Below are 15701 nucleotides of genomic sequence, written 5' to 3'. Positions count from 1 at the left end.
ATATAAGGAAATGTATGCTCTCCTAAGATACGAGTTACTCATTTTAGAACTGTACAGGTCTGTATCAAACGCACTTGTTTTATTCGCCAATAATATACTACTAGAATCAACTCTACTCAGTCTGATAAAAATAACAAACGTTGACAATGTTCATTTTGATCGGGTAAAATTCTGAGTTTGTGCCCTATCCAACACCAGATGGAAATAACTGATACCACTCTTGTAACCGTGTAATGAAGAGAAAAGAGTTAAAGTGGGTTTCATGAAAAAACAAATGGAATATTCCGGCAAGTAGAAACGTTACATAGGTTATATTCCCGAGAGAACATCCATAAGAGAAAAACTGGTCAGCCCTGAATCAGCGATTGGGGGAAAATTCTGTATTTTCAATCGACCAGGAAGTTTCATTCACCAATTCCAGAAAGGACCAGGGAATGTTAAACCCTTAAATATGCATTTGCAGCAGAACGATCTGTGTCTGGAAACATTCTATCAGTTCAGATGTCCATAGAAACTATCCATATGAAATATCGTTTGCTCACCTATCAAGGTTACGTGTACTCTCTGTGAGCCATATACGAGATTTTGAGGATACGTGATTCTAACTCTCTCCAAGAACGTTCCACCTCTCGGAAGCGATATTAGAACCGGCCTGTTATATTCCTTTGGTTCGCCTTCATCCTGTAAGCATCATTAAAACTGAACAAATATCAACATTTGAAAAAATACATCAACAGTTGTAGAACAAAACGTCGACAGCTGTCGCCGCCATCTAGTATAAAAGCTATGAAATATTTAACAGTTACAATACTGTTCCATTTTTCATTGGAAAACAGCTTGACAAGATGCAGGTTTTCAATAAATTTAACCATACAGGTTGATGAAGCCATCAATAATACAGCTATATCCTCCGGGAAATTAACACCCTTATCTTTCAAATCGAAAGCGACAATTTTGTGAGTATTTATTGAAACAAAATGTACTCTAATGACGTACGTGCAATTATGACCAAGATCAGTGCAATAGCGTTTTCCACCGCAATGGACGAGTGTTATAAAATTCAAACTTATCTTTATATTCAAAAAGGTTATACTGTAAACTTCACTACTATTTCTCCATCCAATCATTTCCTCTTAAAGCACCGATAAGGTCAAATTTAGCACAAACTTTACTGTTGAAATATGTAAATATTCACTCAAATTAAGGAAATGCTTACAGCCGTTCATCTATCCGACTAAAATGAGCATACCTTAACTAAAAGTGGTCTCATCAATGTATCTTTCGCCAGACGCGACTCTGCTTGTACCAGTAGGATTTTAGGCCCAATGGACCTCGGTCTTATTGTGAAGAATACCGTCCTTGGCTTGTTTGATTGCACCTGTGATATATCATGGTAATTTGCTAGAGTAAAGAACATTTCATACATCTAGCAAAAACCAACATGAACGTATATAATCTACTCTGAATTTGCTTTCCAAAAATCTACAACATGGAGAATTCATAATTTCACCAGGAACTTGTAAAGTAGTACAAGGTTGAATTTTGTGAAATTCAGATTCTGCGAAATATACATCTTCAATGTTCTTGTATACTTTCTTAATATAATCTTATATGCAAGTAATATAGGCTTCCATATTCTTTAAGGACATACGTCATAAGGGATAAAGAACATACATAAACTGCACAAAATCCATATTTAATTTAATCTTTTTGTCTATTATAATACTGCACCGTGGGATCTGAAATTCTGACAAACATCTAACGCGGAGATTAAAATGGATTGAAAGTAGGATTACAAGTACAATGTTCTCTCATAAGTGACTTCTATACACTATCAGTAGGAAACAATGTTTCAAATTTTTTAAAATTACAATAGTTTAAAATACCTGAACACATTGCACTAGGTCACTTCCTCTTGCAACCGTAATCCGTCCAGTGCCTTCAAAAGTAAAGCCATCGAAGTCGCGTGAGCCTTTCAAGGTAACCAGAACCTATTTGTAGAATAAAAATAAACCCATCAGCGATGGATGCATTGTAAACGATCTTTCCATGTACAGTGCTCATTTGAGGAACTTGTGCCGAGAAACCCAAGATAAGGGAAACTAGAAATAAAGTTCTCAATTCCTTGAAATGCAGGAAATCTAAAACACTCAAAAAACTCTATAATGACAAGTTTGGCTGAAATGCAACCACCATGTAGCAAACGCATGACCAGGAAAGCACGGAAAGTAAGCGGGCAACAGAGCCATATATCCTCGAAATAATGTTCGAACGCTGGAAAATAACTCGCGTTCTGCGTCTAGGTTACATTACATGGAAATCTGCTTTAAATGCAACAATCGTTCGTACTGTTGCGTAAAGCCAAGTTAGGTGGTCTAATAATTGTTATATTTTGTCCTTGCCTAATGAAAATCGAGATCCTTAAATGCCGTTATTTAACGCGCCTTAGCCCGTTTGTTGATCAAAACATTGATAACGATATGCTACGGAAACCAAAGGTCACGAGGACGCGCATTAAAATATAGTGTAGGAAAAAGGTGACAGCACATTTCCTATAAACAATGTCACCAAACGGCGAAAAATCTACAGAAAAATTTCGTTTCTACAAAGCTGAAAGTTCATGGGAAAGTTGGGATATATTCAGTCCAATTACTCCAGATCATAACTATTGACTGAAAATCGAAGTCTTTCGAATTTATATCAATATAGAAGTCATTACTAAAACAAAACAATTGTCTTGTAACATTTTTGGCAAACGTACAAAAGAATGCAATTAGTAATTATACATGACTTGGTCGACTAAGTAGAACGAGGCCCAAGCTAAAATATGGAGAATATTGATTTCTGTCAATAGATACCAAAAATGCAACATCGAAACGAAACAAAATCAACATTTTACACCAAAAATGTGTTCGTCATTTAAAAAAAAATGTTATATCACGAAGATCGTGATCCAGCTTTTGGTTGAATCTAAACCATATGACTGAAACATTATGTAAATTATGGAAGGGAATGTTTTCTACAATCATTGATTAGCAGCTTTGCCTTTAAATTATAGCCGATTTATACTGGTGGGAAGACGATTTGTGCTAATAGCTATCAGCATATCAAAAATTATTAAACTTAAGGGTTTTAGGGCATTACAAACCATCATTGCAATATATTTGATAGGTGACTAATGCGTCCACCAGGACAATTCGATGGGGACTGAGGTGGAATACGCATTTATATTCATTGCGACTAAAATTACAACTTCAAGGTCGTGTACGTGCCGAGTCACTTTTTGCAGCTATAGTTGTCATTTTGGAAACTTTACATGGTTTTAAATGGCGTTTATTCACTTTATTTCGCGCCTTGTCTATCAAAATTCCTTAGAAGATTGTATAAATTCCTCCAAAAATACTTAATGACAAATTCAATGTAACGTACAATTTTAGTCAGTCAAGCAAGCAGAGTGTTCCCTGTTGTGCTTGTTGTCGCACGCTACGATGCAAGAGGGAACGCGCGGCGGGAAGAAGTTGAACTTCAAACAAAAGACACAATAATGTCGTTTATAAACAAAGCCTGCAAAACGACGTTAGGGAAAAAAAAAACGGTACACAAGACCGATAAATTGGAGACAATTATGTGACTTTATACATCTTTCTATGCAGGGCCGGCGCCAGACCCGGCCAGACTATCTTGCGCCCTACGCAAGGTTACATTCTGGAGCCCCCTCCCCCCGGAAAATATCAGTTTCAAAATTTATAAATAATAAAATAATTTAAAAAATGCGCCCCCTGAAATCAGCGCCCTAGGCGGCTGTCTAGTTTGCCTATATGGTAGCGCCGGCCCAGTTTCTACGGTAACTCATTTCGTATACAGTACCCGTTTTTCCCATACAAATATTCTTTCAAACACGTAAAAGACAGTAGAATCACTCGTCATTTCAGAGGTTAGTTAATTTTACATCATTCTAAAGAAGAAAAAAAATCACGTACTAGAAGTTAATTGTACGTTTCTCCTTTATCCCATGCATGGTCCAGTATATATATATATATATATATATATATATATATATATATATATATATATATATATATATATATATATATATATATATATATATCACCTGTGCCAATAATAATTCAATTCAGTATCAAGTTTCTTGACCCAGTGTAATGAGAGTAATGAGAACTACAATTGCAAAGTCCATAGCGATCGATATTTTTCGTCTGGAAATTGTTATGACAATGCAGTTCACTAGAAAATAACGGTTGTATAAACTGTTATAACTATAACGATTAAGTCTGAAAATTAATTTTTTATCAGTAAATGCGCTTACATGACCCGTGTGACGTTTGCATAATTGTATAAAAAGCATCTTTGTTTACATCTATACAATGCGAGACTATACTACACGACAGACCTTACGTTTGTTGTACAAAATGTTGGGAATGTTCATAATACACGTTTCAATTAACTTCCATACAAATTTCAAAAGGTATTCTATTAATGGATACTAATGGATACTTGCAAATTTAAAACAATTTACGGTTTTTCCAAACTTGTATTCCACCCCTATTTTTATTATAGGATAATGCAACATACAAACTACACAGGATTACTGGATAATCATAGCTTACACAGAATTACCGCACGGTTGTCATTCCATGCACACAAAATTACACCAGCTCCCTGCATGATTATCAAAACAAGATTACCGCATGATCAAATTGCTACTATTGCAGCACTATTATGACTTACGTATTCGTCGGTGTCATAATAGTTAAAAACGGTTGCTTGAACAACTACTTCTTCTTCGATCACGACAGAATTCGGCAACTGAAGGCTCACGAAAAACTTTTTGAACACTGTAAGCTAAAATGAAAAGACACGGGATGGTGAATAGTTGAAATTTATGTCGTCTAATTTTCCATACTGTATTGTTCGAGCGACTTTAGAAAACAAAATGAATACACAAACTGTCCAAACATCTCAAGTTTCATTTTAAACGAACCAAGTTCTAATTAAATTTAAATATTCAACAATAATAATATCTACTTCTCCATATACATTCCACTTGCATAAATAAAATCATAGAGAAAAGTATTAAAAGAAACCATTTTACAAGGACATTTGCAATTGTTATACAAGTGACAGTGAGGGCAACAATGAAGTGTAAAGAAAAAAGCATGCGTCCGAAGTTTGCGACAACAATCGACATACAATTATAATAAAATACAATTATAATAAAATAATTTCCCCAAATAAAGTGTCGCAAAGTATAATTGGTTGCTGTTGAATTACATACATTGGCAGGCACAGGTGCGATCCCGAGGCCACTTGCAACATTTAGAGCGAATGCATTGGCAACCCATTCCGTTGAAGTATCGGGAAGAATCTGTGTTAGTTTTGCAGTCCCATTTGCACTGAAACAAATATCGAATACATACATCTAAAAAGTAAATTGAAAATGGTTACTCTAGTTCACATCAAGTTTGCGAATTCAACAATGTCTTTGCTTTTTATGCCACAACTAATCGTGGGACCAATAGCATCGTACTCTTTAACGTCCTTCTGTCAATCGGTATGTTCTGTGCAATTTAGGATTTGCGTTTAGGTCAGGTGTACAGTGCTATATCATGTTTGCAAACATTTCGCTTTTTCTTGTGTTCAGTTTAATTTTTCAAACTAAAAAATGAAATCATTTAATGATTCAGGTTGCAGTTGAGCCAGCTTCGCTATCAGGTCTCTTACAATCTGAACGAAATCCATGGAGGGCCATTCATTAATGTCGGAAAGGTGGACACAAAGGAATTAATTTTAAGATAAAATATCACCTACTGACTTACAGTACACTATTCTTATTATGAAATGTTTGCCATAATTGTGACAACGAGTGACTAAATAATACTCAGTAAAACGTTTTCAGAAAAACTCTACGGACATTTGTTGTACGATATGAAATTGATATCCGAAAACATACTCAGCAGTGACGTTGGTGAAGATCATGGTTTCAGGGAAGAATTTTCCGAGTCCTTTTGTTGGGACTACAAGTTTCTCACTGGTATACACATCTGAAGCGACCATTCGTTTCACACGTGACCCGTCGAAGACACCGGACATTGCTCCGTCATTTACTAAGAAAATATAACCAGATATTCTGAATAAAATTCAACACCAAAGTTTAAAACATTTTATGTTTACAGATTCATGCACAAACAATTGCATCAGGAAAATGTTCAAAGTACAGAATCTGATTTAGGACAGCCACGGCTAAAAGATGCACGACTTGAACAGTGGATAAAATAGTCCCTAAAGCAGATGGACTCTGCAGATTCGCAGCAAGTTTTAGTGTGACGTTTTATACGTCACTAACATATGTACCTTTTTTAATCTCAAATACGACCACTCTTTGGACAAAACTCGCTATCAACATGTTTACTATAGTTTAAATGGTTCAAAACCGAGTTAAACTTTCGTTGCGAAAATTCCCTAGTAAAATTGTTAGCTGGCAGACGAGAGACCGACAAAAAAATATAAATTTATTTACCTCCTGGAGACTTAAATTCATGCATTGGTTATATTGCCGTTTTCTAAATGCATTTCTGTGATATTAATAGCATTCCATTAAACTATAGTGATCTCTGGTTTTAATTAGAGAATTTCATATGTCTAGATGTCAACTTAGACTTATTCACTTAAACACGTGACTTGAAAAACAAATTCAGCTCACATGACCATCTATCAAACTCGTACAAGTTGGCATCCGTCGATACGACCATTCTTGCTTGCTGAAAATGATAAGAATAAAGTACAGATTAAGTAAATAAACTATTATGTAGTACTCGAACTTCTTTGACTAATGCTTCCTGTGGGTCGGGGGTTCTTACGCTTCTCCGTGATTTTTCTACCAGTCACGTATAGCCCATCCTCAGCCAAGAAATGGCATTAATACCAGCCTATTATAATGAATTGCGTGGTAAATACGGGATCTTCAGATCTGATTTTAAATGTTGTACGATTCCTTTACTTTTGGAACGGAAAATACCTCTGAAAAGGATACAGCTGAAAGAAAAAAAGTTATGTATATATTATGCAGTTCTGGTTGAAACTAGACGCTAAGTCATATCTTGAAAAATGTTAAGTCTTCAACTTCCTAGCAGTTTGTACACGTTCATTAGGTCTATCATGAAAGCACCAATCATACTTGTATCTTGAAATTAAATGGGTAAATGAAAAATGTTTGAAACGTGTACTACAGAAAATACCTACAATGAACACTTCAGATGCGTCATTCGCAAGGAAAGGCCAAGGCGGGAGAATACCCCATCCTGTTGCGAAGGGGATGCCGTCGCTACCATAACTGGTTACATCCTGTCGGACCTAAAAGTGAAAAAATATTGTACCTTCAACTGGTCGGTTTCTATGGTGACGCACTGCAACGGTGCCTCCTGCAGTCCCCTATCCACGAAATAGAGCTTCAACTAGCTATTTGCCCTCTAGTCTTTACAAGATTTCAGTTTTTTTGGTAAAGTACAATAAGCAATAAATACAATCTTAATCAGAACTTCATAAGTATAGAACAATATTCGTGATAATTTGCAGTTCTGCATAGATGCGACAAATGCGTGAGGCATCCGACACTACGTTTCAGCCCCCCCCACCCCCAGTTTATGTTACTGTCTTTTACAGGTTGGAACAACTTATATAAGACAACGTTATTTCGATGAACTCTGAATAAACTTCAATCGTTACAATGCACAATTTTGCAGCCAATTGAATAGATTTGGGAGTTAAATAGTATGATTCAAGTCAATTTCAAGCTAATAAAATATACGCGTTTAACAAGGTCGCGATCTTGGGAACATTAAGGTAGTTATTGTACAGGACTTGCTTAGCTAAATGGGGTCCGTCTTAATTACAATGATAATAGTAAGGTTTTTTCCAGTTCTCTTACCCTGTTCTCCGTTATGTCATTTCCAGTCTGCAGCAGCAGGACGCTTTTGTCTACTGCTAGCACACAAATGAGGGAATCGGGGTCTGCTTTCAGCTGAATGTCAACATTTTCACGAGGCTGCGAGCTTGTCTTGCTAAACTTTATGTCCACCTATTCAAAACAAAGTGAACGTGCAAAAACAAATCAAATATTTGAAACCATACGAACAAATTCCGATTCGAAAGTAAAAAGAAAATACGTGTTTATAGTTCAATGCTCATATCCGAAAACTCACCTTGTTTTGAAAGATTTCTTGCACCGTAAAGGAGAGTCCATCAGCCACTATTTCTCCATCCGATTTGACATAGTACACTAGAATACGGGATGCTGGTGCCATATTGGAAGTTATTAGGACAGTAAAGGTCTGTGACACACTGTCCTGATTCATTGGCACTTTACCCGTCAACGACACGAGTGACTTTGAGAGAATCTAAACAAAAAGACATTTGATTTCTTAAGTTGCTCTTGTTAAGTACAGTTTGCGGGCTACTATTTGTAAAGTGTTCATTATAAAAACATTCTTAAGCTCTGTAGAGCTTAAAATATCACCTAACGAAAGAATATTTCTGCAGTTTAGCCATCTTCCTACGATAAGGTTATTCAAATTCTAAGGAGTATTCATCGATTAACTAGGTATAACATGTTTACGCGTTAAACAGTACGAAGAAAGCAAATACAATTTAAACATGCCCTGTTTAGTAATAAAAAATTGCCAAGTAATAAAATATTGCCAAGAGTGTGCTAAGACACTTTTCAGAAGGATGATGTATATAAAATAGATCGTGTTGACGATAAAGGATTTTATCGTTCACCATGTCAAGTTATATTAGATGTGCCTTTTGGTTTTCCTTGAAAGGGTTATTGCTCGTTTTAATTGACAATCCAATTTAATCTTAATTTTTCGGTTCTTGAACCCAACGATATTTTCCAAAATTGTTTAAGCTATTCAAACGTTAACTACTGTAATTTCGCAATTAGATTCTTGCGCATGCCATTTTTCTTTACTACCGCGTGACACATAAGTGTACAACAATATCGAGATGGATGCAACGGAAAACAATTCGTACTTTCATACTTTTGAAACTTTTGTAACCTGTGACGATGCTGCTATTTGTAATTTTATGCCTGAAAGAGCAGCTAAATCAATTTACAGGACTAGACGCGGACAATACGAAACGGAACCAATATACATGATACTAAGTACCGTGTTTCGTCTTCGGATATGTACAAACTAGTACCGATAATATATAGAACTCACAAGAAAACTTTGTGCGCAACATGATTATGCTGCAAGAAGGAAATGCACGAAAAATACCTACATGGTAGGTCACTTCCTCTGGGACTTCACCTTCACTTCCGGTGACGCTGAATACTACATTTTTCCCGATCTGAAAATTGTAAGGAAAAACCTTGAGGATATTTTGACGTTCTACAGTTATAAAACTAGCGGCTTTTTCTACCATTATGCAACGAACATGTCTAGTTTTAAATTTTCTTTGCGCTCTAAAAAAGATGCCGTGTAGACTGCAGGTAGAATACTATTGGCATTCTCACTGTCTATACAGAGGCCAAAAGTTATTTCAAGATGGCTGTCATGAAATCTAGTATGCCGTCTCTTGAACAGAGTTTTCCATTATCTTAATGCAAACCAATATCTGAATTCTGCGTCGTAACGGTCTCCCTACTTTTTTCACAAACGCCAAGGATTATGGCAACAACAAAAAATGGCCTTTATCATTTATGGTCCATATCATTATTGTATGTTTGCGACACGCTGAACACGTACATAAATATTTAATGTTTTTTATTATTATCAATTTCTCTCATAAATTTCCCGTTGTAATTATAGGCAGGTAAGAAATGCTTACCTCTGGCGATTTGGTCAAAAGATCCACTTTCAAGAAAGTTCTGGATGGCGACTGAAAGCTGATGATGTCTTTGTAAACTTTACTTCCAGCAAACTCGGCCTTAAAAGGAATCGTGGAGATTTCATATGGAGCCTTGAGCATCTTTGTGAGAATCTTTACTTTTACAATTAAATTTGTATTACGTTATAGTTTATTAAAACTTAAAATGAGAGTCGAATTAATTAAAGCAGTGATTCCCAAACTTTGGAGCCACTGCCCCCTTGTTATCCTCGGTGTCCCCCACCGTTCCCTATAAAATGCATTATTCAGCAATAGCGCCCCCCCCCCCACACACACACACTTTGGGAACCACTGAATTAAAGTGTTCGTTCACTTAAAATCCTTGTATTTGCAATGACTTTGATACAACTTCAGTCGTACAACCACTTACAGAAATATTCAGTATATACCCAGACATTCTTAACATGTTTCGTTTTGGGAAGAAAAGAAAGATTTTTTTGACATTCTTTAAATTTCAACATTTGTTAATAGATCACTCAAAATAGTGGTACCCGAAACTTCTGCAAGCCAACATTATGCTTGCACCAGTGACATTTAGCAGTTAAATATTTCCAGGATAGCCATTTTGTAAAGTTTTAGTACATTTCTATGCAGTTATGTTTACTACCATGACGGTCCTCCAAGTAGTTGTAGTAATGTCAAGAAATTATATCATTCCCAAGCGGTAATGTTTAGTGCCATGATGGTCCTTGGATAAATTTCTATAACTCTCCAAACAGTTAGACCATATTTGCCAGTTTCGTAATTTCGTCATCGTACACTGTACAAAGTACCATCCTAACAATAACGACTAGTATTACATACCAAGATGCTCGCAGTGAAAACATTATCTGGAATATCCAGGTCAAATGTTACAAATCCATCTGGAGATGGTGTATACTCTAGGTTTGGAAGAAAAATAACTTTCCCAGAAGGAAATGGACCGATGAATTCTGCTTCTGTGTTGTTGAAGGCTCTGGCACCTGCAGTTGCCGTCTTTGTGAAATATGTAATGTTGATTTTCAACCGTTCCGTTGGGTTTACAAGTGGGCGATCATCCGGTTCAGTTACTTTCACCTAGATATAAAATAGGTCCAGATTCATCATCATTGTTACCAATAGAATCTTGTAGGTACAAAATAGATTTAGCAGTAACAATTACCGTGTAGTTACAAGATTATATAATATAATATGTTATATCTAGAGGCGATTACATTATGCAACAATACTTGAACATTCAGTAACTGCATTATCCAAAATAAATTTTAAACAAGCGCTCCAAATGACCTACAGCTTGTTAAGAGTATTTGTTCCAAGCTTTCGTCTTGCGTTGCATGTTGTCGTTGAAACACTTATAAAAAGCTTACAGCTAAATGCAAGTTTCCTCAAAAAAAAAACGTAAACTATAGGAATTATTCAACTGAGAATAAGACTAGGTTGTATTCGTGTCTTGTTTTTTTAAATAAGTCTCGTATAGCGCGTTTTACTAATGTGGATTTTATTTCTCTTTTCAAATCATTCGAAATTTTAATGGATGTCGATTATCGTTAATTACAAAATGTATTTATGGACTTAAGGAATTCATTACAATTCGTGTATTTTAATGGATTGCCCCACAACCAAGCCCTATCACCATCCCGAGGGATGTAAGATACTAACAGCAACGTGGTAAAGAAATCCAGTCTTGAAACTGTCAGTCATATACGGCGCAAACTCCAATTTGATTTTTTCTGGGTAGAAGGTGATTGTTGCATCGCCGCTTTCCGTTATGCCTGTCGCTGTTTCTCTGACGTTGGCTATCACGCGGAATGATTCGCTTTCAATGTCACGCGATAACCTCTCCAAGAAGCTCTTCGGTATCGTGAAGGTTTTTTCACCGTCGATCTTTATTTGTAAAAAAAAAATGTAGTACAAGATATACAAAATTTGAAACGTGCAGGTTTCACTGATAAAACATCCGACAATTATCAGTCCGTATCTGATCATTTGTCTTTGTATGCATTAAAAGGTAGTACCAGGATTTTTTCCAACATGTTAAACTTAGTTCAGGTAACCGCAGCATAAAGCATGTTTGTAAAGAAATTTTACAGTCTTTATAGAAAGAATTTTGGATTTTGTCGCCTTTCTGTAAAAATGTCCAATTAAAATCCTGTTTTGGGCAATTTTCGTTCCCGATACAAGTCATTAAATACGTTTTGTTAATTTCAGAATACGACAATTTTCAGGACCAGCGAATAATCACGACATGTGCCACTTTATGATTTAATATGTAAAATTTTCGATCTTACTACAGGGATCATGCGCAGTTCCTGCTGAAGACGACCTGTTCTACCGCTCTTGAAGCTTTAGGACTAAGCGAGAATCCATTTTGGATTTAAATATCGACCTTTTCTATCAAATAAAAATAAAACAGCTTTTTAGCCGCTTCTGTAAGTGTACTTACAGTGAATTGTGTATGAACAGCAACTGGATCGTAGATGCTGCTAGAGTACTGGCGCTCTACTCTTAGTACACAAACGCCTTCGACAGCTTTTCCAAATGTGTATCTAAAAATTTGATAAATATACATTTAGCTGAACTTCATCGACGCGTTAAGATTAATATACGTGGACAAAACAATTAAAACTCATTTGCTGTAAATTTTATTCTAATCCAAGTCTTCATTACAATAGCGCCATATGGTAAATTCGATAACTGTAGCCTGGTCCGAATGGATTATAATTTACAGTTTTCCTTTTCACTTGCCAGGCAATAAAACATCGTTTAAGTCAAAAACAAGTAATTAAGAAGCTATCTACCTAGCTCGGACTACGCCGGACAGTGATGGATTATCTGCAGTTCCATAGGCAGGAAGCTGAACCGTGACCTCAAACTTTGGAAGAACTGTAATACAAAATGTGCGATAAGGTAGTCTGCGTCAAGAAATAAAATAACCACTGTGTTAGCAAACAATTTCTTTTAAACGCCAAAAGGAAAGAATTGAATGACTTTGTTGTTTGGGTTTCAAGCCATTCTTCAGCATAAGCTATACATGGCGGCCAATATAAATGGTGCAGGAAGAACCCGGTGAAACTCCGGCAAGAACCACCGACACACGAGAAGCTGCTGGCAATCTTTCTCACGTACCCACATTGGCTGTCGAACTCACGATGACAGTGATCCGTAACGGTGAGCGCTTTAGACCACTCGACCCCCACCCACATTGAGTGAAAGGACGAAATATGCAAGAATAGTTACAAATATGAAGTAAAGTGGTTTGAAGACATGAAATGTGTACCACTAGTCACGAGCTGACATTTTAATCCCGTTTCGATCGTCTACTCCAATAAGCAGTCTGAACAAATTACGATTCATCTTTATAACGCGAGTTGACTTACATTTATGAAGCATCTGGTAACTGTTTAAGAGTTTAACTAAAATAATTAGAATAACTGAAAATGGTACAATACCAGGCGAGTTTGACATCAATAGTAAGTGTACATCAACCGAGTCAACTCTGTTAAGCAACGAAACTTACTATTTAGTATTTAAAAAACGATCCTTACGCCGACTCTACAAAAAATTAAAAGTTATAATGCAACTATAGGAGAACTCTCATTTCTCTTAATTATAATCGACAGGTAATCAAGGCTCTCGAATACGTTTTGGGAGTGGCAATAAATCTGCACCTATTTTATTATACAGTGCTACCGTTTAAAATTCACGAGTAAAGTTATTTGATATAAATGCATAGACCATCATAAGAAATGAAAGCGTGCATGTTTAACACGTGAACACGATAAGAGGCGTTTCCACAAGCAACCATTACATGTAGAGAGTAAGCTGTTACAGACAACTTCTAAATATATATAGAAGGTAGACTTCTGATACGCTTTGGATTGTTTCTCGGAGGAGGAGTTGCTGGTTTTGGAATTTGGGGTTAAGATGTTTGATACACTTATAGATAGGATTAAATCACGTGTTCCAATATTCAAACTTTTATTTGATCTTGGGAAAGACAACGTACCCAGACCCGTTCAACAGCAAATCTGTCGGGAGGTATGATGCAAAGTGTGTACAAATAATGGAAGGTTACGAATGATAAAACGGACCATATAGTTATTACGCATGGGTAAAACGACTTGACCATTTAAAACGTTTATGTCCAGTTATGTAATTTTATTTCGTCACTTTCGGGCATTTAATTTGCGTCAATCCAACTATCAGTTTCATAAACTTCTTAATTTTCTATTTAAAGATAAATGATTTTAGTTTTACATTTCTGAACGTGTAGAGCATACACCATTCACTTCCATTTTGACTTACCATAGTCTTCAACTTTGAAATAACGGGATTCTTGTACTTCTGTTCCCTGCAAAAGATGCCGTATCAAATTTTTCATGATGGGAATTTATCACAGATTTAGTTGGCATAGTATTTTAGTCTTCAATTATGAAAACAAATTGATTTGATTAAATATATTCTTTAGTGGTCTACAATGACTGACAGTGACAGATTTACAATTCGCTCGCAACTGAAACTAAATACGTTGAAAAGCGGTTCATCTTCCTACAGATATGGTCTTTAAAGAATCGACAGGAATTGCCGTGTGATGCATAGTTTTTGTCGAAGAGTAAACTTAAGAACCGAATAGCAAATGTGCGATTTGCTTTGTCGTTTGTCGGCCTCCCATTTGATAAATGTTTCTATCCATTATCTCATGAGCTTACATTGCTTTCAGATTTAAAGATGAAACTAACTCATGATCTTTAAAATTTCGGAACACGAGTGGTATTTTCTTCGTGCACTACATGTTTGAAGACATTAAATTATAATTTAAAGATTCAATTTACAGCTTTTCAACAGATATGCGAACTTTACAATGAAGATAAAGTTAACCAGTTCCATACAACTTTTCTACATTTACGATCTAGATAACTTGAAATAAGTTGAAACAAACATTTCCAGTATCGGAACAAAATGTATCGACGATGACATTTCAAAACTGGGTTCTGTTTATTTTCCTAGAATCTGAGAAATATGTCTATTAAACGAGGATCAAAGACATAAGAGTCTCAAGAGTTATTCGCAGCATTCATTAGTTAAAACATGATGCTGATTACGAGGTGATCGTAATTTAAAGTGGAGAAAGAACTACGAAGCAGAAAGCCGCAGAAATGAGGAAATACCGACCTTGACCTTTGCAGTGATACGCCAGCTTCCCTGGACGGGCATATCTGAGAGCTGAAATGATCCGGCTGTGCCTAAAATGTTCTGTACCCCATTGGTCTCACTGAGCTTGTTCCCTTTTGCATCCTTTAATTACATGAAATGAAAATGGCGAGGTATTAAATGGCAACAAGGTTACATTACCCAATAGTTTTGTTGAAAGATACATTTATAGCTTCAAAAGCTTTTGAAGGAAACAAACCATTCGAATAAGGATAAGAGCTCTAAATATATTGACCTCCATATTATATTTTGCTAACTTTTATACAGAACGATTCGTCTGTTTGCGAATTAAACAGCTGTATTTTTATTTTATTCCTTATTTTAAATATTAGCTATATATACAGCTGTGAAAATTACAACACGGGGCAACCTAAATTACATCCTTAAAATCGATTGACAATTACCTACATGGGGTGGAGTGGGGGATATTTTTATTCCATAAGAAGGTGAACACTAGTGTACATTGTAAAGAACATTTTTGTATCCAAACTTACAAATATTTCGACATCCAGAATTACTGACAGAGGCTTCAGCTCAGGATCAACCGCAAAAACTCTGTACTGAACTGATCATGAAATGTAAGAAACGAACATGCTGTCATG

General features: G+C 35.9%; 1 protein-coding gene across 1 annotated transcript in view; it reads right to left on the bottom strand.

Moving 5' to 3' along the window:
* Nucleotides 1–15701, bottom strand: part of LOC149785171 (CD109 antigen-like) — a 91883-nt gene that overhangs the window by 12726 nt on the left and 63456 nt on the right. The window contains exons 6-24 of the mRNA XM_089978962.1: nucleotides 15594–15664; nucleotides 15061–15183; nucleotides 14194–14239; nucleotides 12687–12771; nucleotides 12332–12434; nucleotides 11548–11772; nucleotides 10714–10965; nucleotides 9850–9948; nucleotides 9301–9369; nucleotides 8217–8411; nucleotides 7943–8092; nucleotides 7258–7368; nucleotides 6719–6776; nucleotides 5969–6122; nucleotides 5294–5411; nucleotides 4747–4860; nucleotides 1887–1991; nucleotides 1250–1378; nucleotides 543–681 (exon numbers count right to left, since the gene is read on the bottom strand). Of these exons, the coding sequence (XP_089835088.1) occupies nucleotides 543–681; nucleotides 1250–1378; nucleotides 1887–1991; nucleotides 4747–4860; nucleotides 5294–5411; nucleotides 5969–6122; nucleotides 6719–6776; nucleotides 7258–7368; nucleotides 7943–8092; nucleotides 8217–8411; nucleotides 9301–9369; nucleotides 9850–9948; nucleotides 10714–10965; nucleotides 11548–11772; nucleotides 12332–12434; nucleotides 12687–12771; nucleotides 14194–14239; nucleotides 15061–15183; nucleotides 15594–15664 (2346 nt within the window). The remainder of the gene's footprint in view (nucleotides 1–542; nucleotides 682–1249; nucleotides 1379–1886; nucleotides 1992–4746; nucleotides 4861–5293; nucleotides 5412–5968; nucleotides 6123–6718; nucleotides 6777–7257; nucleotides 7369–7942; nucleotides 8093–8216; nucleotides 8412–9300; nucleotides 9370–9849; nucleotides 9949–10713; nucleotides 10966–11547; nucleotides 11773–12331; nucleotides 12435–12686; nucleotides 12772–14193; nucleotides 14240–15060; nucleotides 15184–15593; nucleotides 15665–15701) is intronic.

Source organism: Sinohyriopsis cumingii, chromosome 13 (assembly GCF_028554795.1).
Source record: "Sinohyriopsis cumingii isolate HCF-2022 chromosome 13, ASM2855479v2, whole genome shotgun sequence".
Taxonomy (NCBI): Eukaryota; Metazoa; Mollusca; class Bivalvia; order Unionida; family Unionidae; genus Sinohyriopsis; species Sinohyriopsis cumingii.
The sequence above is the reverse complement of the archived record's forward strand: the minus strand, read 5'-3'. Positions and strand labels throughout refer to the sequence as shown.